At 49.8% G+C, this 27,125-nt stretch overlaps 2 protein-coding genes, 1 long non-coding RNA gene and 1 pseudogene across 6 annotated transcripts in view; 2 read left to right on the top strand and 2 right to left on the bottom strand.

Moving 5' to 3' along the window:
* Positions 1 to 4,650, bottom strand: part of GALNT16 (polypeptide N-acetylgalactosaminyltransferase 16) — a 100,162-nt gene extending 95,512 nt beyond the window's left edge. For both annotated transcript variants that reach the window (XM_081229441.1, XM_081229442.1), the window contains exon 1: positions 4,384 to 4,650. In XM_081229441.1, the coding sequence (XP_081085567.1) occupies positions 4,384 to 4,560 (177 nt within the window). In that variant the 5' untranslated portion in view covers positions 4,561 to 4,650. The remainder of the gene's footprint in view (positions 1 to 4,383) is intronic.
* Positions 4,651 to 4,661: 11 nt separating this feature from the next.
* Positions 4,662 to 20,444, top strand: LOC308614766. Its single transcript, XR_014015430.1, has 3 exons — positions 4,662 to 5,153; positions 8,208 to 8,342; positions 20,046 to 20,444. It is a non-coding gene; the product is annotated as an uncharacterized lncRNA (long non-coding RNA).
* Positions 16,853 to 17,388, top strand: LOC308615051 (large ribosomal subunit protein eL21-like; annotated as a pseudogene). Its single transcript has one exon. The product of its transcript is annotated as a large ribosomal subunit protein eL21-like (transcript).
* Positions 20,445 to 21,849: 1,405 nt separating the features above from the next.
* Positions 21,850 to 27,125, bottom strand: part of EXD2 (exonuclease 3'-5' domain containing 2) — a 92,894-nt gene continuing 87,618 nt past the window's right edge. For both annotated transcript variants that reach the window (XM_081226900.1, XM_081226899.1), the window contains exon 9: positions 21,850 to 25,355. In XM_081226900.1, coding sequence (XP_081083026.1) covers positions 25,139 to 25,355 — 217 coding nt within the window. In that variant the 3' untranslated portion in view covers positions 21,850 to 25,138. The remainder of the gene's footprint in view (positions 25,356 to 27,125) is intronic.

Genomic DNA, 27,125 nt, shown 5'->3' with positions numbered 1-27,125 from the left:
GAACCCTACAGAGTAATTCAGTGATGGGAAATCAAGCCCTTTCAGTTCAGACATTTTGGCAAAGGGAACTGGGGGTGTTTGTGGGGCAAAGGGAACTGGGCACCTACACAAATTAAATATAATTTAATTTATATTTATTTTAATTGAAGCTCTGCTCTCAGAGAACAGTGCTGGAAAAGCCATCTTCTTTGTTCCCTTCTACTAGGTAAGTGGGGATCCCTTTGCGGCCTCAGGGGTTACTACAGGACCAACTCCGGACAGGGGTGTCCCTCAGCTAGCCATAAATCTCACAACACCATTCAAAAGAACTCTCTTAAAGCCATTTATTTGCTTCTAGAAAGGAAGCTATCATCAGCTTATCCAAGGATCAGCACACCTAACAAATCATTTCACCCAAATTTATTTATTTATTTGGCCACAGCGTGAGGCTTGTGGGCTCTTAGTTCCCCAACCAGGGATCGAACCCATGCCCTGGGCAGTGAAAGCGCAGAGTCCTAACCACTGGACCACCAGGGAATTTCCCTCACCCAAACTTAACATATAAAATACCCAAGGTCCAGAAATGTAAGTTTTTGCCCATGCTCACTCAGCACTATCCCAACTGTAGGATAAAAAACTCCAGTTTAGGAAAACTCTTGCCTAAAACGTTCATGGTTTCAAATAGGAGACATTGCAAATGAGTACACCTATCCTGAAAATACCCACAATAGATAGTCTTTTAAAAATATGTCTGTAGGCTTCCCTGGTGGCGCAGTGGTTGGGAGTCCGCCTGCCGGTGCAGGGCACACGGGTTCGTGCCCCGGTCCGGGAGGATCCCGTGTGCCGTGGAGCGGCTGGGCCCGTGAGCCATGGCCGCTGGGCCTGCGCATCCGGAGCCTGTGCCCCGTGGCGGGAGAGGCCACAGCAGTGAGAGGCCCGCGTACCGCAAAAAAAAAAAAAAAAAAAAAAAAGTCTGTAAAGTGAAATTCCATGTAACACCTTAGCATCCCACCCATGCCTATTAGAGAATTAGCATATGGAAAACCAAACCAATCACAAATGTTCTTCCCGACTGTGAGTCCTAAAGACTGAAGGCCAGCTGTGTCTGCTCCGCCTCCTGCTTTGGCTGCAATCCAGAGCCAGCGAGCGTCAATGTAGATTCAAGTGGCTATCCCCAAATCCACGGCCTTGCCCATAACGTACAGCATGGAAAAATCACAGACCCTGCCACATCATAAGCAGCCATTTATGGATGAAGTCAGTATCTCCCTTTAGTTTTACAGATTCTATAACCAATTTTTCACATCAAAATTTATGACACGGGCTGACAACAGGACAGAATATTAAAAATTAGGACCTCCCTGAGATATCTGGGCCACATGGTTGCCATGCCGACACCCTGCAATGCCAAACAATTGCCTCCAAGGTCCAGAAACAACTCGGCTGGCTTGGAATCACCCAGACATTGTGAAGACGGAGCTGCCTCCCGGCCCAGGCTGTTATGCAGACCCTCCCTTTTCCAGCTCAGCTCTCTGATTCCCCAGGGGAGTGATGATGATGCTTGTCTGAATTTTCTCAGCCTCTGTCAGCCGGACTAGCCACATCATTCCCTAAGAATCTGAAAATCCACATGCAGCACGTTCTGGCCCAACTAGACAGAGACGTGTTTTGGAATGGCAAGAAGACCAGTGAGAGGTTAACCACAGATTTCAAAGAGAAATTAAATCTTCAGCTGCACCTGCCCCCTTTTAAGTTGAACAAAGGGTTTACCTCCCGGAGAAGCTGAACACACATTCCCCTGGCTCTTTAGTTATAGTCAGCTGGAGCTGGAATAAAGTATTAGTGGGATATGAAGCTTGGATCATTGCTCCCAGAGTTGGGCAGAAATCCTACTTCACTCATGTAACAGTACTTATTAAGTCTTGCTGTGCTCATCAAGGTGGGGATGCAAGAAGCTTCCTGCATTGTCCCTGCATGATAGCTTCCATTCAATGAGGAGACAGGCCGATGACTGAAAGTCCCACTGAAGCGAAATACCCGGAATATGGGAATACAATGCAAGGCTGTGTCAAAGGCAGGGTGTGACTGGGGATCAATGCCTATGGAACAGACATTCAGGGCTTAAAGCCTAAGAACAACGAGGGAGCTGGCTATGCCAGGAGTGGCCAGAGAAGGCTCGCGGCTCACTCCCAGGAACTTCCACTCTCCCTCTCTTCCTGCACCTCCATTCCTGGCTCCCCGATACTCCTTCACACTTTAAACTCGGCTTCCAGTTCACAGCCCTCTTCTAATCTGCAGCAAGTCAAACCCCATGGGAACAGGGAGAGGGCCGAGAGGACGTTTACTGCAGTCCCCATGACCTGCCATTGCCACTCCTCAAAACGAGTGCCGCCCACCTCCAGCAATGCCCCAAGCCCCCAGCACCATTCCCAGGCTCTCGGTCTGAGTGGCTTTCCCGGATCTTGAAGCAGAGACACCTGTGATGAGAACAGCCTCAGGCTTTGAGCAGCAGTTAGTATCTCTGTGCTCTTCCCTTCCATTCCCCCTCCTCTCTCCCCTCCTCCTCCTCTTCCAGCTCAGACCCTCCTTCCATCACGTCACCACAGAGAAGGACAGAACATCTGGGCAGCCTGCCTCCCCCCTGCCACTCCAGGCCCGCCTACCCTGGACCAGAGCTGGCCCTCTCAGAGCGTAAGAACAGGGCAGCTTGGATGAGTCCCTGCTGTGCGAGCTCCCTGGGGGTATGGGGCCACTCCTTGTTTGCCCAGTTCCGACTTGAATCTGTTCACCCAGGTCCCAGCATTCTGGGATCTTTAACACAGGAGGCTTTCCCTCATCAGCCTTTCCGTCCAAACATCCACAAGTGCTTTGGAAACAGTGTCTTAGTGGCAGGGACCCTCAGCCCAGAAGGGAACACGCCAACTAATCAGGCTCACCCCCAGAGAGCTCAACCAGACGGGGATCTGGGAATGGGGGAGTGGGGCTGGGGAAAACCCACAAACCCCAAGGTCTCCTCAGGCAAAGCCTGGAAATATGGTTCTTTTGCAGGGGATTTTCACTTCTTTCTGGGTAGGTAACAAGAAAGGGAATCTGGGGCAGGATGGAACTATGAGAGCACTTCCACACATACAACCGCCACTACAAACAACACACCGTATTCCTGGGGCTCAGCTGACTTGGCACAAAGATCTCAGAGTCTACTCCACACAAGCCGTTGCCCTCCTGACCCATGCGCCTGTCCAGGAGCTCCTCAACCCTGCCTCCCCAGACCCAGATCTTTCAGAATGGTCACCCTGCTCCACTCCCCCACCCTCAGCACCTCACTCTGCTCTCCTTTCCGGCCCCCGCCGGCCAGGCTGCCCCCGGCCCAGCAGTCTGTCCTGCGAGTCGGGTCGCCCAAGAGTCTCGCCCACCATCCGCCCCCATCGGAAGACTGCGGCCCGCCTGAGCGCGCCTCTCGCGGGTTCCAGAGCCTCCCGTCTCAACAGGTGCCCCTGCCACACAGAGCCGGCTCCCGGGGCCCGGGCGGAGGCGGCGACAGGCGCGCCCCAGCCCAGGTCCCCGGAGTGCCTGGGGGGCTCCGCCGCACCTCCGCCGAGGCCCCAGCCGTGCCCCGCCGCCTTGGTTTCCCCGCTCGCATTGAGATCGCGGGGCTGACCTCGTGAGAGGCAATCTCCGAGCCTGGGCGCAGACACTGCTAGTTCGCGCGTCGTGATGGACTGGTGTTGGGGCGTGGGACGCCTTCAGAACGAGACCTTTCCCCGACCCGGAGAACCCCGGGGGTGATAGTGGAGAGTCCTCCGTGCCCCCCAAAAAAGCAGGTTCAAGTTGACCCGGGCTGAGAAGGGAGCTCAAAGTCCAGCAAGTCCCTAGCGACCCTGCCTCACCCAGCGCACCCACCCCACGTCCTTTGCCCCCGAGGGGCTGAAGGGGGGTGCGCACGACCACCTACGCTCTTAGCAGCGAGTGGTTCCCACTGCCGGCTCGCCGCGCGCAAGGTCCAGCCGCCTTCGGGGGCGGGTGAGGCGCGGACAACCCCTAGCCCTCGGCCCCCCGGCCCTCGGCCCTCGGCCCTCGGCCCCCGGCCCAGGCTGCGCAGCGCCCAGAGAGCCGCCACGTTCCCAGTCGCGCGTGCACGCTGGGCCCACCAAACTTGCAGTACTTTCTCCCAACCCCCACCCGCTGTCACCCTCCCTCCAACCGTGCGCCCTGGCCCCGCTAGTCCGACAGAGGTTGCCATAACAACGGACAGGAATGCTCCAACGTATACAAAGCCGGCGGGGCGCGGCGGGGCGCGGCGGGCACGCGGCCCCCGGCCCGGCCTCTCGCCCTCTCCTGCCGCGCGGGGCTAGGACGCGCGCCGCGGCTCCCCGGCCGGCCGCCCGACTCACAACGCGTACTCACAATGAGCGGGATGGTGCGGTCCTCCCGGAGCTGTTCCGGCCTCCCGCCGGCCCTCTGCGCGCCCCGGCCGCCGGAGGATGCTGCGTGGGCTCGGTTGTCCTGCCATAAGTAGTAGAAAGTGCCCAGGATCCAGGCTACGGTCAGAATGGCGATGGCATTGGCGCGTATCTTCCTCATGGTGGGCGGCTGGGCGCCCGGAGTAGGGGCCCGGCCCGGCGTGCTCTCGGAGCCGGAGCGGGGGCACTCGCAGCCCCAGCTGTTTGTTTTCGCTCGCGCCGGGCTGCTCAATCCTGCAGAGCAGAAAAAGGAGAGAGGTGGGGGGTGGGGGGGGGTGATAGGGAGAGACAGGAGCACGGAGCGATCCTCACGGTCCTAATGCCCTTCAGCCCGAGGCGCGCGCCTGCCGCGGGCGCCCATTCATTCGCGCGCAGAGCCCGCCCCCCGCTCCAGCCCCGGCCGGCTGCGGGGCCGCTGCGCCTCGGGAGAGGAGCGTAGCGGGTGCAAAGCGGCGCCGGAGAAAGGCCCGGCGAGGCAGACGCCCGCGGCGGAATGGCGACGGGCCAGAGCCAGTCTCGGCTCCAATGGCTCGGCGACCGAGCTCCTGGCGGCTGCCCGCGCGCGGCCCTGGTCTGTCCCGCCTACCTCCACCCACCCCCGGACCGAGCGGCCCTGAGTCACCGGTTGGAGATGCGCGACCCCGGCCCGGGCCCGCGCTGCGTAGCTGCCTTTCTGAACTGCGCTCTGAACTGCGCTCTGGAACAGGGTTTAAGGTGTGTTCGGCGAGTCTTTGGAAAGGGGAGGCTGGGCGGGAGGAGAGTCTGGAGTTTGCACCGGAATCCTCCGCAGCCTAGGATTCCGAGCCGCCGGAGGTCCCGCCCCGAGGAGGGATTAGAAGCTGGTGCACTTGACATTCGAAGAGAGCGAAGGGGAAGAGACGCTGCTTCATAGCCAGTGAAAGGAGAATGGGGGTACAACCACCCCACCTCTTCCGTTGGCCTGGGGCTCCCAGCTTTCATGATGCTTCCTTCCACTCCGCCTCGTTGTCCCCTGGACAACCCTGGGGTATTATCATCACCATTTCATCAGGAAGAAGGGAGGCGGCCAGAGAGGCTGGAAGACCAGGCGGCCGTAGACCACACGACTAATTAGTAGGCAGAGCCCAGTCTAGAAACCACCTCTCCGTCTGACACTTTGAACAAAGTGCAAAACACGATGTTGAGAGACACGGACACAGAAATCATTGAGATTGTGCCCCAGCCCTGGTGGCATTAAGAATCTGATGTGAACTACTCTCACTCCGGGCAGAAGGCAAGGTGGGCTAAATTAGTTCTAGGAGATCAGCACAGTATCAGGGACAGAACAGACACTCAGATGTTAAATAAACAAACCAAGCAGGGATCACAGAGGAAAAATATTGTATTGCAAGGTGGTCTTAGGGGAAGGCTTCTCACAGAAGGTAGATAAATCCTTTGAATAAATTCTTAAGAGGCAGGAAAGGGAGGACAGGGCAGGATGTGCTGCATGAGCAGCATGAGCAAAGGTCCAGAGGGTGAAAGTACTTTATGTTTTCAAGGAAGAGATCTACCTGGCGGTGCCACGGCCCAGGATGCTGGGAAGTTATTGGTGGGAGTTGAAATTGGCCAGGCTGGGCGAGTCTGGACTCAGGAGGCCCTTTTATGCGAGAGACAGGGTTGTCAGGGTGTTTGCATCCTGCTGGTGCTCCTGGGTACTGGCTCATCTGAAGGACCACATTGGGTCCTGGCTTCTGAATGAAGCTACCTCGGGAATCAGGCAGATGGTGAGGTCACAGTTCATGCTTTCCCCCAACCACCCCCATCAGCATTCCCCTGTTTCTCCAGCACTCAGGACTGAAGCACTTTTGTAATAGATGCTCAGTACACTTCGGTTGGAGTGAAGTGAATTGAAGGAAGAAAACCTGAATGGGTTTTTTGCTGCAGAAAAGTCATTGTTTTAACTGCAATACCCTTTCCTCACTCAGAAGACTAACCACAAAGACAAGTCCAAAAATGGCCCTACCAAGAAAGTGACCCTAGAAAGAAGGGGACACGTAAAAGAGGGCCTCACAAAGAGATCATAAGAATAGCGGGGCGAGCTTCCCTGGTGATGCAGTGGTTGAGAGTCTGCCTGCCAATGCAGGGGACACGGGTTCGTGCCCCGGTCCGGGAAGATCCCACATGCCGCGGAGCGGCTGGGCCCGTGAGCCATGGCCGCTGAGCCTGTGCGTCCGGAGCCTGTGCTCCACAACGGGAGAGGCCACAACAGTGAGAGGCCCGCCTATGGCGAAAAAAAAAAAAAAAAAGAATAGCGGGGAATCTGAGGTGTGAGCTGTGTGGCAGTCAGGAGCAGTAGGAGATGGCGTGGAGATGCAGGCCAGCCTTGCTCTCCCAGGTCTCCCTTGCCTGGGGAGTTTAATTAGACTGCAGTAGGGACCAGGATTCATTTCCATAGACCAAGATAACCACTGTCAAGCCACTGCCTTGTTTCTGCAGCAATCATGGGGCAGACCCAGTGGTCATGTCCTCTGTGGGAAGCTAGGGAGACTTGCTCCTTAGGAATCAGGCCCCACAGCCATCTCTAGATGATGAGGAAATGTAAGGGCACTGCCCTTCTGGTGTCCCTACCCCCATACAGGCTCTCAGGTCAGCCGGGTGGGAAGACCTGGGGAATGACCCTTTGTTGATATAGGCTGCTCTTCTCATCCCAGCCTGGTCTATTATGTCTAGCTGCCTTTGGTCTTGAAAGAACCAGGTGAGAGGATGTGGGATCCAAAGACATCACATCAACCCATAGTGAGAGGCTCCAAAGTCACCCCTAGGCGTGGAGGATGAAGCTGGACCATGCCAAACCGAAATCAGGCAGATGGGTTACTGATGGCTCCAGAAGGAGGGCTCCATGAGGAGAGGGAGGGAAGGAGGAGCTGGAACTTGGCAGGTTTCTACAAGTCTTACCCCTTATTCCTCAGGGCTCAGTGGTGAGGATGCTCTACATCTGCACCAAATTGTCTCTGCCTGGTATCTCTGTCTCAAAGAGAAGGCTTCTCCACTCACCACCCCCCACCACCAAGAAAACCCCCCAAAACCCCCTAGGAGTGTAGCCTTTCTGGAAGGTGTTAGACTTCATAGCTAGGCCTCCCTTAAATGAGCACAATAAACTTCCCTGGGGGTGGGTGGTGGAGGTAAGGTGGCAGGTGATTACCTCGCTCACTGGACTCACAGAAATTTGATACAGACAGAGGCTGAGTGATGGGTCTCAAGCCACAGGCACACTGGAAGAGCTGGGAAGTTGCAGCTGCCACCTCGGCTACAGCCCACGGTCATTCTTCCAGATTCTAATCCCAAGGAGGCACAGAGCTGAGCCTTAGCCCTGCCTGAGATGGATTTCAGCGTTCAGAGGTGGCTGTGGGCATTGTTTCCTCTCTGGGCCCAGCTAGCAGAACCACAGAATGAAAGCAACACCTAAGAGACGTAGAGTTGCCTAACATCATTGAACTTCGAAAGCAACAAGAGTGACAATAATAGCTACAGTTCACTGAGTACCTGGCAGGTGCCAGCTGCTGGCATCTCACACACATGACCTCTAAAACCCCCGCAATCTGCAGGAGGGGACGCTGAGGCTCAGTGAGGCCCTCGATTGCTGAGAGTCATACAACAGGTGGGTGGAGGGACTGGGTTCGAATCCATTTTCCATGCCAGTGTTTGGGCACCAGTGCCGGGCTTCTGAGGCCACTGGGCAGTCTGCAGGGTGGTAGAAGTTCTGCATGTAGGGACCTCACTTCCCTCTCTGGACCTCCGTTTTCTTTTCAGTAAAAGAAGGGTTGCCGAGAGATGACCTCCAAGGTCCCTCCAGCTGTGCCATTTTGGACTTCCAGTTGTCTCCCTTGTCGCAGTGCTCTCAGGCACGGTCCCCTTCTCTTTAAAGCTGCTGAAGCCAGCACTCAGGTAAGCTGGGCAAAGTGCCATGTGGCCCTGGCGCTCCCAGAGGTCCCAGGGAACTGTCTGCCCCTGTGAATTTGATGTGCGGATTTGGGGATTGGGGTTGGTAACAGGGCAGAAAGGGTATAGGTCAGTGTGAAGCCCGAGCTCTGGAGTTGGACAGCCTGAATTCAAATGCTGGTTCCATCACATATTAGAGTGGCTTGAGCAAATTCTTACTCTCTCTCTTAGCCTTGGTTTCCTCAACTGTAAAATGGGGCAGTGACAGCCCTTAACTTGCAGCATCGTTGGGAAAGGTAGGATGAAATGAAACAAATGAAATCCAGTGCTTGGTAACCACCGGCGTCCCCTGGAGGCCCACTCTCACAGGCAGCGCTGCTGGCTCCTGGGGTGACGGGGACTCCCGAAGGGCCCGCCAGGGCACATGTGGGGGACTGCTCACCTGGGCCGCGAAGGAGAACAGACCCCAGACAGGCCTCTTCAGCCACACCCAAGTTCCGACAGGGATGAATGTCCTGCCCCGCCCCACAGGCACGTGGCTGCCTCTTCCAGAGCCTCTGCTCAGTGGGGCTCGGGGGGAGGGGAGAGGCAGAGTGTATGGCCCCAGCCTCTGCTGGGTGTCCATTCTCGCCGGCATACCCATTACCCTTGAGACTCTGGGTCACCTCAGGAGCCTCTTGTCCTGTCTGCACCTGCAGCAGGGGTCCAGAAGGAGGGCGAAGGGAACTGATTAGACTCCCATGTCTGCTCAAAGCAGGAAAGAGGAGCCAGGGATGGTGAACAGAATGTACGTTACCATGAAACAGACACTGTGCCAATAAACGACCTGAGAATACTCACGATGACCCTGTGAGGAAGGCTTGACCCTCTCCATCTCACAGATGAAGAGACTGATGCCTGCAGAGGTCACCCAGCCATCAGGTGGCAGGTACGCTACCCACTGCCAGCTGTCCCCACTTAATGCACCAGCATATCTAAGGAAAAGTTTTTTATATGTTAAGTTTCTACAAATCATTAAAGATCAAGTTGAAGACCTGGCTCTTTGAAAGGAACTCAGTTCTTTATTAGTCATCATTCTGTTTGTCTGAGAACCGTGACTTTTTATATCAGTTCCTGCCACTGGAGTGTAAGCTCCACGAGGGCAGGGGTTCTTGTATGTTTTGTTCACCTGTCTCCCCAGTGCTTAGAACACTGCTTGGTGTATATAGTCCATGCTCATTGAGTATTTTTTTTAATGTAAGTTTATTGTTATTTTAATTTATTTATTTTTGGCTGCATTGGGTCTTCGTTGCTGCTCGTGGGCTTTCTCTAGTTGCAGCAAGCGGGGGTTACTCTTCGTTGTGGTGTGTGAGCTTCTCACTGCAGTGGCTTCTCTTGTTGCAGAGCATGGGCTCTAGGTGCGCGGGCTTCAGTAGTTGTGGCACATGGGCTCAGTCGTTGTGGCTCGCGGGCTCTAGAGCGCAGGCTCAGTAGTTGTGGCGCATGGGCTTAGTTGCTCCACAGAATGTGGGATCTTCCCAGACCAGGGCTCGAACCCGCGTCCCCTGCATTGGCAGGCGGATTCTAAACCACTGCGCCACCAGGGAAGTCCCTCATTGAGTATTTGTTGGTGGAAGGAAGGAGAGAAGAAGATGGGCAGGGTACTCAGTGCAGCGTGCATTTCTGTCTTAAGTCAAGCACCTGAGAGATGGTGCAGGACTAGAACCCAGAGAAAGGGTGCAACTCATCTGGGTCAGTGTGGGCCGGTATAGTGAGTAACCCGGGTTCCCTCTCAGCGCTTCCGCAGGAGCAGCTGGCTGCCCCCCCCAACCATGGGGCCAAGAGCCAAACCCCGCTGCCCCAGATGAGGGGGTGAAAAAATCCTCTGTGGTTCCACCAGAAGTCAGGGAAGGAATGACCCCGATTTGGTGAATAATTGCAGGAACTACAAAAGTTATTACTGATCATGAAATGACCCAGCTGCTACATTTGGGAATAATAGGATTGCAGAGTTTGAGGGCTAATTAGAAATGTGTCAACTGCTTTTTCTTAACAGCAAGGAATTCCTACAAAGGAGAAATGCATAAATAAAGCCTGCTGGTCAGCAGAACTGGTCCCGGAGGCAGAGCCCTTTGCAAGGCCTACCTGACCTCCCTATCTCACTGCCTGTCTCCTTCGCCCCTTCCCCTCCTCCACAGCCTCTGTGGAGCTGAGTGGCAAAGATCCTCAGAGCAGACCAGCTGGCCCCAAATGTCAGGCCACTGCCTGTTACATGCCTGTCTCTCGCCCTCGAATGGGAGTTCCTCTGGGCCTGGCAGCCTTCTTTTGTGTATCGCCAGATTCTAGCACAGCATGGGCCGTCATGGCAGCTCTCACTAAGTATCTTTGCGATGAGTAAATGAATGAATAAGTATCTAGGGCAGCAGGCTGCTGCTACTCCCCATTCTGTCCCACTGAAATGCCACCTAGCCCACTCAGATGGTAAGCCAATGCCTGTTTGCCCATTAGGGTGGTATTTCTAGCCCCTTTCTTCCCTTTCCTTCTCGAATGCCTACCATGCCAGGCACTTCTAGGTTCCAGGAATACAAAAACGAACAAAACCTGATTCCACCGCCTGAGGAGCCCAGTAACTGATAATGGGGAAATAGGCAGAAACGGTCACGAAAGGGTATAAAAGAGCTCTAGTCAAACACAAAGGGGACTTCATCACAAGGAAGAAGTCATCTGAGAGCTGAGTATTAAGGATAAGCAGGTGGACAAATGTGGAAGGGCATTCTGCACAGAGGAAGAGCAAACAAAGGAACTAATGTGTGGAAGTGTATGGGAGGGAGCCCAGGAAATGGTCAGTGGTTTGGTGTGTACTGGGTAGGGAGTGGTGATGGTAAAGAGATTAGAGAGGTAGATGGGCCAGTTAACAGATGTCTTGTATGCTTTTTTTTTTTTTTTGCGGTACGTACGCGGGCCTCTCACTGTTATGGCCTCTCCCGTTGCGGAGCACAGGCTCTGGACGCGCAGGCTCAGTGGCCACGACTCACGGGCCCAGCCGCTCCGCAGCATGTGGGATCCTCCCGGACTGGGGCACGAGCCCGTGTCCCCTGCATCGGCAGGCGGACTCTCAACCACTGCGCCACCAGGGAAGCCCTCTTGTATGCTTTTGTAAGAAGTTTGGACTTATTCTGGTAAGCCATGGAGAGCCACCCAAGATTTTGTAACAGGGAATGACATGATCAGTTATAAATTTTAGTGAAGAGGCTGGAGACTAGTGGTGGGGGATTACAGTGACTTTGCAACAGTCCCAGCAAGCAATGCTGTGGGCCTGGGTTAGGGCAGAAACACTGGAGCAGAAGAGAAAGAGGGTTAGACTCAAAGGATTTGGGGGATCAGTTGGAGGCGGAGGCGAGAGAAAGGATTTGAGAAGAACATGTACATTTCTCGCGTAGGAGACAAGTGCTTTGGTGTAAGGTAACCACTAAGTGAAATGGGGACACAGGACGAGGAGCAGACTCGGGAGACTTGTTCAGTTGAACTTGAGTTCTCTGTGGTCTGCCAAGGAAGGGAGCTGTAAATCCAGGTCTGGTCCTCAGGTGAAGAGCAGGAGAGGCCAGTCAGGTCGAGAAGAGAAAGCCAGAACACGGCTGGGGCGAAGACGCAGCTGGGAGGCGGCCCCTGTACCCAGCACCTAAGCATGGGGGAGAGGCCGTGTGCACCAGAGATCAGGACTTTTGGATCCCTCGTGTGAAGATGAAGAGACAGAATTGGCTTTTTTTTCTCCCCCTGCCTGTCAGATGCCCTGATTCAAGCCCTGGACCCAGGCTGTTAGACATACTCGTCTTTTTATCAAGGACCTCATCATCTTGTACATGTTAGGAGGGACCTCTACACCTAGGGCCGGAACAAAATTTGGCTTAAAAATAGGTCAGGTGATAAGACCAGAGAGCATTTGAATTGAAAAGAGACCCGTGGTCCTGGTCCTGCCTTTCCTTCCATCTAATGGCGCCTCTAATCGAAACCTCCATTTTCCTTGAGAAACTGGGAAGTGGAAACTAAGGGAATGTTCCCAGGATTGGTATATAATTTGAAGCTCTCAGCAAGGCTGAAAATACCCATCGATATATTCTGAAGTGTAATTTCCACTCCCTTACCAGCCAAAATAATTGAAGAGGAAGAAAAAGCTGTTAATGCAGGAGGCGTGTGATATCAGATCCACTTTGCCTGGAAATTTACCATTTCAAAGCCATTGAGGGTTTGTACAGCCAATGTTTATAGTCATACATGTCCCCTCTCACTGGAGCCACCCTCTGAAGCGATCAAAAGGCCCATCAGTCTGGCTTGGACACTGAAATTGTACACAGTGTCTGGAGCTAATGCGAAAGCAGAGAGACTTTAAAAAATTATGCCGCCGTTTTGTCAGCACATGAATCTTGGGGTGTTTCATCCTGGCAGGTGGTGGAAACAGCTGGGGCTGCCAGTGCTCATGGGGCCAGTGGTGGCAGGGCTCCGTGGTGGCCTGGCCACGCACAACGTCTGCTCTCCCTTGGCATCCCTGTCCCCGTATCCCTGCACAGACTGTCCTCTTCCTCTAGTCTAGGTTGGCATTTCTTTCTCTTGCCCAACCAAAGATGCCTGTAGAGGCAAAGATGTCTCTACCTGCATCCCAGTGACAGTGAGTCCAAGGGCCGTAGGTTCTTCAGCAGAGCCGGGGCTCGTGCCACCTCTCACAGCCTCTGCTGGACTCAGCAGGAGAGACAGACAATAGACTTTATGGACGTCCGTCTTCTGTCTTCTGCCAGTGCCAGTGTCTGTGTGTGTGTGTGTGTGTGTGTGCGCGCGCGCACACACGCGCATGCTATTTTTCACTTGGAATTGGACTTCAGGTTTTTCCTGGAATTACTGATTTCTTTCCCTATATTTGTGTCCAGTGGAGGAAATTTCTAAATCCGTGTCCAAGCATTTGTCTTTCCTTCCATTTCTGAATCACATACCTTTACAAAGGCCACACCTAAAGACAGAGCATTTAGTATGTTCTTGGGCAACTGGGATGACTAGGAGGTAGGGAACCTGGGTTTTAGTCCTAGGTGTGCCATAGGCTAGCTTGGTGACCCTGGAAAAGTCACCTATCTGGACCCCTTACTTATGTTTCAAATGAGATCTTTGGTACAAAAGAATTTGGAAGGTCCTTTCTAGTGCTGGTATTTTAGGATTCTGTTTACTTATTTTAATTTTTTAAACCATTCCCTGCCCCAGCAAGAATTATTGGCAATAAACCGAAATACAATTTTCTTTATTATCATTGGGTCCCCCGGCCCATATTACATACATACATATACACCCAGACAATTTAAAATGTTCCACTGCATGAAGAATCTGAAAATTTCCAGAATACAGCAAACTAAAAAGGAGAAATTGGAAGAATGTTCAAGAAATTGTTACATCCAGGGACACTTCTGAGGAGGGGAACCTGAGGTGAACGGGAGTGGGAGATTTCACTGCATATATTCTTTTATACCTTTTGAATTTTTTGCCACATGCATTTATTACCTCTTCAATTAAAAACCTTTTTAAGCAAGAGTTTTCCTTTCTCTTTGTTCGACCACAGGGCCCTCTGCAGCTTAGTTCCTAGCGGGGGAGGAGCCCATGATGGGGCTGGCATCATTCTCTGGAAGCCACCCCTCAGCCCAAGCCCTCTGGCTGGGTTAGCCAACATCCCTGCTCCCCTGGCTGCCCTGTGTGCCTGGAGGGGGTCTGTGGGTGCACACTACTGCTGGCTGCCCTTGCTGGGGAGTGCCACCACTCCTACTGTTGGTGGCACTCCAGCTGGACTGTCAAGCTGGTACAGGACCTCTATTCAAGGTGCTCCATTAAGGGGCTGGCCTTCATGGCCCCAGCAGCCAGACAGGCAAAGGGCCTAAGAGTTCAGCATAGGCGGAAGTGCATCCAGCCTTAAATCCTCCAGATCTCGCCATTCCCTTTCAAAGACAGACTGCCTTTTTTTCCCCCCTTTTTAATGTTTATTTATTTAGTTAGTTGCAATGGGTCTTAGTTGCAGCAGGCAGCCTCCTTAGTTGCGGGACATGGGCTCCTTAGTTGCGGCAGGTGGGCTCCTTAGTTGCAGCTCGTGGGCTACTTAGTTGAGGCTCGCCAGCTCCTTAGTTGGGGCATGCGAACTCTTAGTTGCAGCATGCATGTGGGATCTAGTTCCCTGGCCAGGGATTGAACTCAGGCCCCCTGCATTGGAAGCGCAGAGTCTTATCCACTGCGCCACCAGGGAAGTCCCCAGACTGCCTTTTGTTTTGTGTTGTTTTCTGCTGCTAATATAACATGAAGACAGAAACATGAAAGAGAAAGAACAAAAGGGCCAGAGAAGAGTGGGGAGAAAGGGTCTCTAAGGTGCTCTCTTCTCCTGGCCCCAACCCCACTCTGCCTGCCTCTGCTCAGCAGAGCTGGGCTGCAGCATCTCTGGCAGGGTCCCACATCCCTGGTTTTCTCCCCCGGTGCCAGCTTCTCCTCAGCTTTCCCTCACGACATCCAGCTTCCACCTGGCCTTCCTCTTCCACCTCCTTTTCTGATTGTCACCTGCGATGGGTGCTGGGCCACTCCACCCCTCCTGTCATCTCTGATTCCTCCTCCTTTGGCTTGCCTACTGCACTGCCACCCTGCCCAGAAACAGCGGCCATCTTTAAGGTCCACTTCCCAGACTGGAGCCACCACCTGTCCTACAACTGGGATTGCTCAAGGTGGATTCCTCCACCCTCCATTCTTTCTTTCCAGGGTCAATAAAGCCCAGGTTGGGGCAAGAGGACAATTGAGAAGCCGTGAGAGCATCAGACAAGGAGCAGAAGATGGAGATGTGCTCTTGAGAGAGTGGACAGAAACAAGACTCCACGAGATGAAAAGATACAGCGCGTGAGGAAAAACAGCTTCAGGGAAAGAAAAAGCAAAGAGCGAAAGCCAATAAAAGTGTAATAAATACTAAAACCAGAAAGGCCTGAACAGAAACCATCCAGAGAGCAAGGGAGTTAGGTCAGAGGGAAGGAGCAGGAAGGGAGGGGGTGGTCGGCACTTGCGGGGCTGGAGGCCGGAGAAATGGTGCAACAGAAATCTCTCAGGAAGGGTCACTCACCTCCCAAGCTGTTGGGCTTATTGGCTGCAGCAAGCAGAATCTATTTAAAACACACCAGGCGTTTTGCCTCATTCTGTTTCCCTGCCCAGAAAGAGCTGGAGCCAAAGGCTTAGGGAACCATTCCAGCGTTAGGACCCTGCATGGACCAGAGGGCTGAGACCATGAAGATCCACTGCCCCATCTAGGAATCACCCACCTCTCCCTGCACACATGAGCTGCCAGGCCACTCAACTCACAGCATCCTGATCGCAGTCCCAAAGGTTACTTGTGTCATGCGCTTCCACTGGGAAAGACTCAGTGACTTCCTTCATTGTCTTCAAGCTTGTCAGAAAACAGATGCTGCTCAAATGTGACAGCTGCTCTCAAGGGGTGCTCAAAGGGAGCTCCCTGACCAGTGGGAATATACTTAATGATAACTGGAGAGACCCTGGGTGATTAGATTACAGCAAGACAAAGTAGAGAGCATGAAAGGACATCAAGGATAAAATGGCCCTAGGGAAACCATATGGGATTTGAATTGGAAAACTTTTCCCCGGGCTGTGTGTCTTTTGGGAATCTCTGATCTGGAGAAGACCTGACCCCTCATCCACCTGTCACAGAGGAGTACAAAATAAGGTGGCCGCTAGGAGATGCGGCCAAACCATGCAAGCTATGTTTTCTCCCCAGCTGAGAGGGTGGGTCTGAGAGGTTCTTCCTTCCCTGGCTCTTCAGCCCATATATTGTATAAAATACTTTTCAAGGCTGAATATAAGTCCTCTGCTTTGCATGAGATTTACATTCTTGAGAAACTTAGTGTACAAATCAAATGAAATTTTGCCTGCCAGAGAAGTTGGCTTTTCAAAATAAATTTGAGGTCAACCTCATGTTTAAAAAGAAGGATGGGGGCTTCCCTGGTGGCGCAGTGGTTGAAAGTCCGCCTGCCGATGCAGGGGACACGGGTTCGTGCCCCGGTCCGGGAGGATCCTGCATGCCGCGGAGCGGCTGGGCCCGAGAGCCGTGGCCGCTGAGCCTGCGCATCTGGAGCCTGTGCTCCGCAACGGGAGGGGCCACAACAGTGAGAGGTCCACGTACCACAAAAAAAAAGAAGGATGGCTTTTGAAGGTGAATAATCATCCTGGTTCATGTTTGTAACTTTGGAATTTTGAATGACTGATTTGGATGGATGTAGGGGGTGGAGGATGGGACTATCTAGAGATCCATCTATAGTTTGCTGTTAGGTTGCAATTTAAACCTTACTTTAAAACAAACACAAAACTTAAGCAGATAGGTGTGTTTAAGGAGCTACTGCTAAAGAAATAAGAATTAAAAAACTTTTATTACAGAAAATTTCAAATATATATTAAAAGAAGTAGAAAGCCTAATGTAAAAAACCCAGCCTACTTCTTTTTGGCCAGAACAGCCATCTTCCAGTAATTCGCCAAAATGATCAACACAAAGAGAAAGAGGAGAGGCACCCGCTACATGTTCTCTAGGCCTTTTGGAAAACATGAAGTTGCTCCTTTGGCCACATGCATGCGAATCTACAAAAAAGGTGATATTGTAGATATCAAGGGAATGGGCACTGTTCAAAAAGGAATGCCCCACAAATGTTACCATGGCAAAACTGGGAGAGTCTAAAATGTTACCCAGCATGCTGTTGGCATCATTGTAAATAAACAGGTTAAGGGCAAGATTCTTGCCAAGAGAATTAATGTGCATATCGAGCATATTAAGCACTCTAAGAGCCGAGATAGCTTCCTGAAACTGGTGAAGGAAAATGATCAGAAAGAGAAGAAAGCCAAAGAGAAAGGTACTTGGATTCAACTGAAGCACCAGCCTGCTCCACCCAGAGAAGCACACTTCGTGAGAACCAATGGAAAGGAGCCTGAACTGTTGGAGCCCATTCCGTATGAATTCATGGCATGATGGGTGTAAAGAAAATAAAAGACCTGGACTGTGAAAAAAACCCAAAAAGCCCAGCCTAGACAATTATCAACTCATGGCCAATCCTGTGAGAACCATGGACTTTGGAGCCAGATGACAGATTCAGAGTATGAACTTTACAGTACAAGACAAATAGGATTAATCCTACTGAGGCGCAGGATCCAAGTTTCTGCACAAATGACCTAGACGAGAGCCTAGAGTACGGGGAGAAGGGCAGAGAGATTCTTATTTAGCAGTCAAAGAAGAAACCTGAGACTTAAAAAAACCCCACACACATTCACATTCCGTCTCTGTCTCTCTCTGAAGGACGCACAATGCACAAGTAATAGTGACAGTGGTTATTGTCCGGAAGGGAAAGGACTGGGGAGGAGATTCCTTTCTCATTATACATTTAAAAAGAAATTTTGTACTATGTGCACATATTACCTATTCTTAAAAGTAACTTGTTAAAAACAAACATCACGAAGCTTTGCAGCACCCAAGTCCCCTAGGTGTGACAAAAGGGCAAACTGCCTGGACTCAGAAGCACCAAATGTTAGCACATTTTGACCTGGATTTGCTGTGTTACAGTAATCTGCTCAGTTAGATGAATGGACAACCTCCCAACCCCAAGCTGTACATCATCAGGATGTATGTTTCATGTAATATAAAAAACTCCAGCCCTTAATAATTACACGGGTGTATACATTTGTAAAAATTCACTGAGCTGTACTTTTAAAATTTGTACACTTTATTATATGTTCATTATATTGTACTCCAATAAAGTGTTATTAACAGCAACAAAAATCCCAGCCTTTGTGTACAAATAAACCAAAGCATCACCATTTGGGGGTTTATTGGGTTGGCGGTTCGGAGAAAACTGTTGTTTTGAGAAAACACGCTGCGGACTTTCTGCAAAAACTTGCTCTTTGGAAACTACCACTACAGCATGTGCTTTTGGTTAAGCATTCCATGGCTGAAACGCAACTCGATGCTAAAATGCCGAGAGGATGAGGCAAAATCTTGGCCAAGGTCAAGCTCTGCTGATGGTTTGAGAGGGGGATGGCAGCCAACTCTCTGCACTTGTATAACATTTAAAAAAGGAAAAACTAACCCCAAGTCATCTTCTGTTCCTTTTCTGAGCCAACTTTAGTCTTGCTCATTGTATCCGAGAACTCAGAGGGAGCCATATGTGCTACGGCTCAGGCTGACCAAACCTCCAGGGCCAAACATACAGATCTTGATTAGAAAGGAACTAAGCCAGCTGACTGGGGCTCCAGTTGGCTCTATGAGATTTAACAAAAGATGTCAACATTTTAGATAAAGTTAGGGTCCATCTAGGAGAGGGCAGAGAAATATACTTTAGCCTCTCTTTTGGCTATCTGGTCATTTTTTCTGGAACATCAACAAAATGACCCCAATTTGGTAGAAAATGGGGGCTCATATCTACATCAAAGTGATTATTGTGAAAAGAGCCTCAAGTTTAGCATACTTGGTACAAGTAAATCTGTGCTACACAAAGAAAAGCCAATACACTATACCCCTTTGGGACTGAAACTAAGCACAAGGATGGAATGGAAAATGTATTTCCTTCCAGGTCACAGGGAATGGATATATCGGAAACGGGAAAAATGTCTCTCAGCAATTTATAAAGTACAAACTTTAGGGCTTCCCTGGTGGCACAGTGGTTGAGAGTCCGCCTGCCGATGCAGGGGACATGGGTTCGTGCCCCGGTCCGGGAAGATACCACATGCCGCGGAGCGGCTGGGCCCGTGAGCCGTGGCCGTTGAGCCTGTGCATCCGGAGCCTGTGCTCCGCAACGGGAGAGGCCACAACAGTGAGAGGCCCGCATACCGCAAAAAAAAAAGAAAAAGAAAAATACAAGCTTTACATTTTGCACATGTCCCGTCTCACTGGTGGCCACGCAAAGGTAAGCAGGACAAAGTCCCAGGCAGGTCAGGGTTATACAAAGGCAGGCCCCTGAGACTTCTCAAGTCTCCCTGGGAGTTAATCTTGTCTTAGGACTCATAGATGGAGAACAATGTATTAACACAGTGGACCCCTCAAATTTTCTTAGGCAGTCCTGACAACATAAAAAGAGAGAATATTTTTAACTTATTGGTTTAATGTTTTCCTTTTCAAGTATCCAATTCTATTCAATTCTCTCTCTATGGCACAGCCTTAATTTCTCCTATCTTTAAACTGAGAAACATTCTTCCCCTCCTCACCCCCCGCCAACATCCTCCCATTTACAACACTTGGCAAAAGTTGCCTCATTTCTACTCTGTGCTTTTCCCTTATGAAGCCTTACAGCACTGGCGATGTGGGTGAAGATAAAGATTTTTCTTCTTTCTTTACTGTTAAATAGTGAACTGAATAGAAATGTGAGTTTCCTAAGGCCACACGCAGTACAACTCTGGTGAGAAGAGTATTTTGACCTCCGGTGGAGCTCCAGATGGAGGGAGCAGGCTTCTCCCTAGTCAACGAGGCCAGGAGGACACCGTGTGTCATCCTGCTTCCCTCGCCCCCTTCCTTTCACGCACAGCCTCCATTCCCAGGGCTGGGGGTGGGATGAGAGTGTGCGATGAAGCAGAAGGTACACAGCACCCAAGGGAAAGTACCACATAAAGAAACGGTGGGATGTATTACAGAATGCTACACTAGTAGGGCCCCTACAGCACATCTAATTCAAACTCCTAATTTTGCAGGTACAGAAAGGAGTCCAGAAAAGAGTCCAGAAAAGTCAAGTGATTGGTCCAAAGACACACAGCTCATGACCACAACCAGAACCCAGGTCACCAACCCACTCCTTTGATCCTCCAACACACTATACAACTGAGTTTAGGAAAAAGCAAAATATGAAGTCCATAGACTACACTCCCATCACCCCCACCAACCAAATAAATGTACCTTCTTTAAAACTACCTGTGTCTCAATCTCCTATTTCTTTTCAGCCCTGTTAGCTTACTAAGCTCAAATTTTGGATTCTTATCCAGGACTTAATAGATACCCTAGTGGTCTGAGTAGTCAGAACCCCAACTCTGCCCCAGCATGTTGCAGCCTGAGAAGGGAGATCTCTGGGAAACAGGAGTAGAATATAAGTAGCCTCTCCAACTCAGGAATATCTGAACCACACATCACGCTTATAATAATGCTGACTGTAAACTCAGCAGCTCTGGAAGCTTATGCTGGCAGAAAGGCAACAGGCTACCTATCGAGCGAGAGAAAAATTCAAGAATTAAAAACAAGGAAGTTGGGTTTCCCTGGTGGTGCAGTGGTTGAGAGTCCGCCTGCCGACGTAGGGGACACGGGTTCGTGCCCTGGTCCGGGAAGATCCCACGTGCCACGGAGCGGCTGGGCCCGTGAGCCATGGCCGCTGAGCCTGCGCGTTCGGAGCCTGTGCTCCGCAACGGGAGAGGCCACAACGGTGAGAGGCCCGCGTACCGCAAAAAGAAAAACAAAAAAACAAGGAAGTTGAAAGGAGGGCAAATGCTTTGAGTTCAATCTGGAGGGTATGAGACAAACTATCTCCATTTTGTCAGAGCACAGAATGACTTTTTTTTTTTTTTTTTTTTTGCGGTACGCGGGCCTCTCACCGCTGCGGCCTCTCCCGTTGCGGAGCACAGGCTCCGGACGCGCAGGCTCAGCGGCCATGGCTCATGGGCCCAGCCGCTCCGCGACATGTGGGATCCTTCCGGACCGGGGCACGAACCCGTGTCCCCTGCGTCGGCAGGCAGATTCTCAACCACTGCGCCACCAGGGACGCCCCAGAATGACCTTTTAAGGCAGCAAGTCCCACTGCCTTGGAGGAGGGAACAGCCCAGCATGTGTGAACTAGGTCCTTTGACATTCCCTATTCCTATGCACAGCACGTCAGCTCTTGGTTATCTCCCACATGATGGCCCATTTGGTCCAGTACCCACAGCGTCTAGGGACTGCCAATAACCAGAGTTGGCCACAGACAAAGCTGGTTAGAAGGAAACCATGGTGTCATGTACTTCCCACCTTCCCAAATAACATGTTGCCAGTTAAGTAAGGACCTTGGTGCCGCAGGCAAAGACATCTCCCTGGTAGGGTAGGTGGAACAGGTACTTTTGAACAAGTGGAACGAGCATTTGGCTGCATGTCAGCCCTGCTCCATCACCTGATGCAAAACTGTCCCAGGACTGGGGAAAGACAGAAGGTATTTGGCTCCAGCAGGAGGGGGCAACTTGGTGAATACCTGAAAAGAGTAACTGAATTCCAAAATAAGAGTATTCTGAGGATTATGTATATTTTTATTTTACTCATCAAGAGTTAACTATACGAGAATCATTCTTATACCCTCTTACAGCTTATTTCATCCAAGAAAGACTGATTCTCACTGTATTCCTGAGGGATGAAGTACTCTAAAAAAATGACCAGGTAAACCACAGAAAAGACAAGAGACCAGAAAGAAGGATCCTTTTAAAATATGTAACAATTAGCAAACTAGAAAACTGAGAAACTCTGATACCTCTCAGAGGATGAGACACAATGAAGAAAAAAACCAAAAAAAAGGAAGAAAAGGTAAATGAATCAATGAAAAACTCAGAAAGGCAAGGTAACAAAGAATTTAAATTATAGTCAAATGTTAGGGTCCCAAACATTAGAATACAAAGCTGAACAAAAGCTCTTTCTGCTTGCTGGGTCCCTAAGAGTCTAAAATGAGGGATTAAAATGGCTTTATTTCAACAGAACACATTTTGTCATCTGATCTCTGTCTGTGACATGGATAAGAATAAGGAACTTATGGCTGCACTCTTAAGAGGCAACCAATCCCTGAATATTGTGCCTTGTTCACTTAAGGAGGGCAAATCACTAATTGCTTGTCAATCAGGAAAAAAAAAGTCTATAGCTTTTATTTTAAAATAATTTTTTTTATTTTTAATTAAATTTTTTTACATTTTTATTTTAAAACAAACGGTATTTCCAAAAAACACTGCTGCAAGGGGGAATGGGGCAATAAAGGATGGGAGACAGAAGGGAAGCAGAGAAAAGACTCTGAGCCTGCGATCATAACGATCAGGCACCTTCAGAGAGGCCTTTGCTGTGACACTGTCCCCTCACCTCTACTCACAGGGGAGGAAGCTCAGCAAATGCATTGGGACGTGAGTTAAAGGGTCAAAGGGAAGCATCCCCTTCACAGAAATTCCTAAAAGGTGATATCAATTTGTACTCACTCCCCCTCCTCGCAACCCAATTTCTAGGGTTCTAACCTAAAAAAGTTAGCAAAGATATAGTCAAAGATTTATACACAAAAAAGTTCATCACAACATCATTGATATTAACAAAGGATCTGAAACAACCAAAATTTAACAGTGTGGGAATGGATAATAAAGTAAGGTAGAGTTACTGCAAATCTACGTTCCAAGATTTAAAGACACAAGAAATTACTTGTGGTACCATGATAAATGAGGGAAGAAAATTGTATACCGAGCTGTACATATGACTCACAAGTTTGTTTCAACACCTTACATGTTATATGCATTTTTCAATACTGAAAGGAAATTCATAAACATACCAGCAGAGGTTAGGTCTGTGCTACATGGAGGGAAGATGGATTTTCATTCTTTCTTTAGATTCGTCTCTAACAAGCATACACATTACTTTTGTATCAGAAAAAAATTTTATGTTAAAACATGCCCGCCCTAAAATAACTCACTAGAGATAGCAATTGTCAGTCTTAGAGAAAGGCGTCCAAGGCTGACTCAGAAAACAAAAAGATTCAAACCTACACAGTAACTGCTCTGAAAAGGATGAGAAATCGAGGGTGCCACAGTCTAGATGTTTCCTCTACCATGGCTGCTGGCTCTACATTACCAAGCTTTGCAGGGAGCTCTACTGGAGAAACCATTCCTGCTTCCGCAGCAACCACAGCGCCTTAAACGACCTCTTAAAGTGGTTCTCACCTCTCAGTATGAGGATCACAGGGAAAGAGAAAGGAAGAGCCCTACTCTCTTGTTTCGGAGGAAGACGTTTTTCTTATAAAGCTGTCAAAATGACTCAAAGTGAGATAGACACGATCTGAAACATAAGTCATGAGTTATGTTTAGGAACCGTGTTATCAAAACCCCTTATTTCTCAAGAATGAATATAAAGCAAGATCTACGGCGCCCCCTTGTGGCAAGCCTGACTACGACAACCACTTATCCATCTCCACGGTTTCTCTGCCCCGGGCTGTGGGCAGTAACAGCCCCTGAAGAACCTGCCCCATAATAACCTTAGTGTGTTGAACAAACGGTCCCCAAGGCAGCTGGTACTATTTGTCTTCGAGACTTTCTAGTTTAGATCCCAGAGACACCTTTTCGAGGATGAGTGGGGATGAAAGGGCAGAGGAACAAACTGCAGGGTGTGCATGTGTTGTGGGCTGCTGTCGACAGGCCAAAGCTGTTGGCGGAGGCACATGACGACACCTGCACACATATCATGGGCTGCCACACGGCAGGGACCTATAGTATAGCATAAAGATCTCCTTCCCCAAGAGTATCTGCCGATTTTATAAAATTATGAAGAAAAAGGTTTTACATTTACAGTCAATGAACTTTGTGCTTAGAAGCTGTTTTATTTACCAGTGTTAGAGCAACCATCACCAACTCGGGCAGAATTCCGAAACAGAGCTCTTGTTGAATTCTGGCCATAAAGCTCTTTTTTAAGCTTGGTAAGATCTTGTAAGGTAAGAAAGTTTTCCTAATACTTTATAAAAATACTAACCACTAATAAGTTGATTCCGTACTCCAAGTGGTGGCCTCACGTTTGGAAAGATGAAACACCACCGTTTTGAACATCGAAACGTATTAATTAGTCTTGGCATCCCAGGCATGAAGGGAGATGGAGAAATCCTCTCAACCTAACGAAATGACTCTGGGAGAGAATTAAGAGCTTAAAGGAGGTCAGTATTGCAAACCTGATGGAACACTGAAGGGACCAGATACTGATTCTGAGAAAAGACAACCTTCCTCTCAGAAAGGGATTAAGCTAAAAACCTTGCCGTTCTGGGCAGGAGGCTTGCAAGAAACAGCGAAAGGGAAAGCAGGGCAAATTATCCAAGTTCTCTTGGGAGATGGTTCTTGTGCTTCTCTGTGCCCCACCCAGGCTGAAGGCCTCTTTCCAGAAAAGAATTCCCTCCAGCGTTAGGGTGAAAACATATGGCAGGAAGTTGCTGCTTTGGTCCTGAATGTGTAAACGGGAGCATTTTCAAGCATGTGAAATAAACCGAAGCAACCCACATGGGCTGGATCCCCACCAGGTGAGTTATCACAGAGCACTAAGCCAAAGAATTTCTAATTATGAGGTTGAACTGGGAATATGAATCCGACCCCTTTTCCAACCTCTAGAAGAACATTTTTTCCCCTCCTAACCTGATGGGCTTGAAATACTTGACAGCTCCTGTTTGAGATGAACCAACATGCTGGACAGGGAGGAAAAGCATTAAAAACCTGAGTGTCTTGACAAGACACTTCAGGGAGAATCCTTCATTTGTCGCCTGTACAGGGAAAGCAGAAGAGGGAGAGTAAAATGAAGGCCAAGCCTCCCATTTGTCCAGAAAAATATAATAAGAGGGTGGAGTAAAGAACTCTCACCCTGCCCAACTAAAATTCAAGACCGTAAGCTCCCCCTGAAAACAACAGCCTTGCTCCACCAGAAGCATCCTGGGATCAGTACAGGTTAGTATTGTGAGTTGTGTCACCAGGCTTTGACAATGACATTAAAACAGGAAGAGGTGAATTTTCACCCCTGGCTCCAGCTTCCCAGCTGTCCCAACGTGGAAGGGAGGCAGCTATCACGACAGCTTGATGGGAAGGTCCTCCCCGTATTTCCGGAGCAGCTTCTGGTGGTTGTGGTCCACCGACCACTGCTGGGGCAGGTGCTTGGGCTGCATGGAGTCCAGGAAGTGCTGCCGCCAGCGGCTCTCCAGCTGCATGAGGGAGCGCAGCCCGCCCTGGGTGTGGCGCTGAACCACCTTCAGCCCGTGAGGAATGTAGTTTTCATTGGAGATCCTGTCAAGACACAAAGTACGTGGGTCTGAGGGGAACAAGCTCAGGACAGTATCACAGTGGCTCCAAATGCTATGGGCCAAGACGCTTCGACAGAGGTTTAATGCAGAGGTTGCTGGACTCCTAAAGGGTTGGTTATTTTGATGCTTTTAAAAACATCCTCTTTCCCATATCTGCCTTTTAAAAAATAGTTTGGACAGGGCTTCTCCAGTGGCGCAGTGGTTAAGAATCCGCCTACCAGTGCAGGGGACACAGGTTCGAGCCCTGGTCTGGGAAGATCCCACATGCCACAGAGCAGCTAAGCCCATGCACCTGCGCGCCACAACTACTGCAGCCCGTGCACCTAGAGCTCATGCTCCTCAGTAAGAGAAGCTGCAGCAATGAGAAGCCCGCACGCTGCAATGAAGAGTAGGCCCCGCTCGCCACACCTAGAGAAAGCCCACGTGCAGCAACGAAAACCCAACTCAGCCAAAAATAAATAAATAAATTAAAAAAAAAATAGTTTGGACATATAACACACAATCCAGCAGAAGGCATTTGGGGATTCTGATCTATACTTATGGGAAGGCCACTGCATAATGCTCAGCCCCCAGTAGAGAGGCCCCACTGTCTGGCTGATGATGGGTGAAGAATGTTGGTCTTTCATTTACTCCAGGGTTCCCCAGTTACTTCTTTTAAGTTACTCATTCTGAACCATACTCAGTCTTTATATTAGCTGTTCAATCAGCCCGCGTGTTCCAGGTTTTCATCACAGTGTAACACCTGATAAAATGAAGGTGGTAATATTTCTTTGGTGTCTTCCTTCTTATACAAAGAATGCCAAACCACATCCACAAGACGTGCTTCTGTTGCGATGAAATTCGACTGTGGTTGCTCGGTTGCACAGCTAGTGCTGTTTAATGAGAAGATGAATCCCTGCCTCCTTTCTAACTAAGATACCTTGTGGACAGTACTGTCAGCCCCTATGAATAAAGGAAGCTCCCTGCCCGGGGCTCAGTTCCTCTCCCTACAATCCATACCCCACTCTCAATCCCCGCTAACTAGCAGTGTTCGTGCCCCCTGGGTATTTGCAGGGCATTTTCTTATTTAGCTCACAAGCATCCCACTAACTTGCTGAACTTTCCCCAAACAGCTGTTCTTCTCGGTCCTAGATACCCAAGCCCAGCACCCTTCCATCCAAGTCAGCAAGATGAATTTGTTAGAAAGGTCTGTCACTGAAAGGGCAAGTTTAGCTGTTTTAGGAAATACATTTGGGAATTGGTTAAAGGAGCCAGTCTCATTAATTTGTAATATGACCTTGGTAAGTTACTTAACTTTAACCTCAGGGCATCTAATATAAAACTTGGAAAATAGTTTTAAGAATAAAATTTAACAATAATTTTTTAAAATTTTAAAAGATTTTAAAGATACAGGATATGTTAGCAGTTACCAGTAAGAAACTCCTACCTCATAGGGATGTTATAAGAAATAATTAAGGCAATTTATATAAAGTTTATTAACTTGGTGGAACAGATTAGGATATCTATAAAAAATTTGTTCAATAAATATTTTTTGCTATAATTAAGTTCGTGGGGGAGGGTTGTTTTGTTTTTATAACAAAACACTAAGGCAACCAGCATAACTACCAGGATTTGCGACCTTACCAGTTCAATTATTTCAATTCCTGTTACCACTGAAAGAAGTGGCAAGTTGGGAAGCAAAACTATAGCAGGTAGCCCAGAGTTTTTATCATCTGGGCCATGTGCCCATTTATTTCTCAGGGCCAAAAAATGC

Source organism: Mesoplodon bidens (assembly GCF_964165515.1).
Source record: "Mesoplodon bidens genome assembly, chromosome: 3".
NCBI classification, from domain to species: Eukaryota; Metazoa; Chordata; class Mammalia; order Artiodactyla; family Ziphiidae; genus Mesoplodon; species Mesoplodon bidens.
The sequence above is the reverse complement of the archived record's forward strand: the minus strand, read 5'-3'. Positions and strand labels throughout refer to the sequence as shown.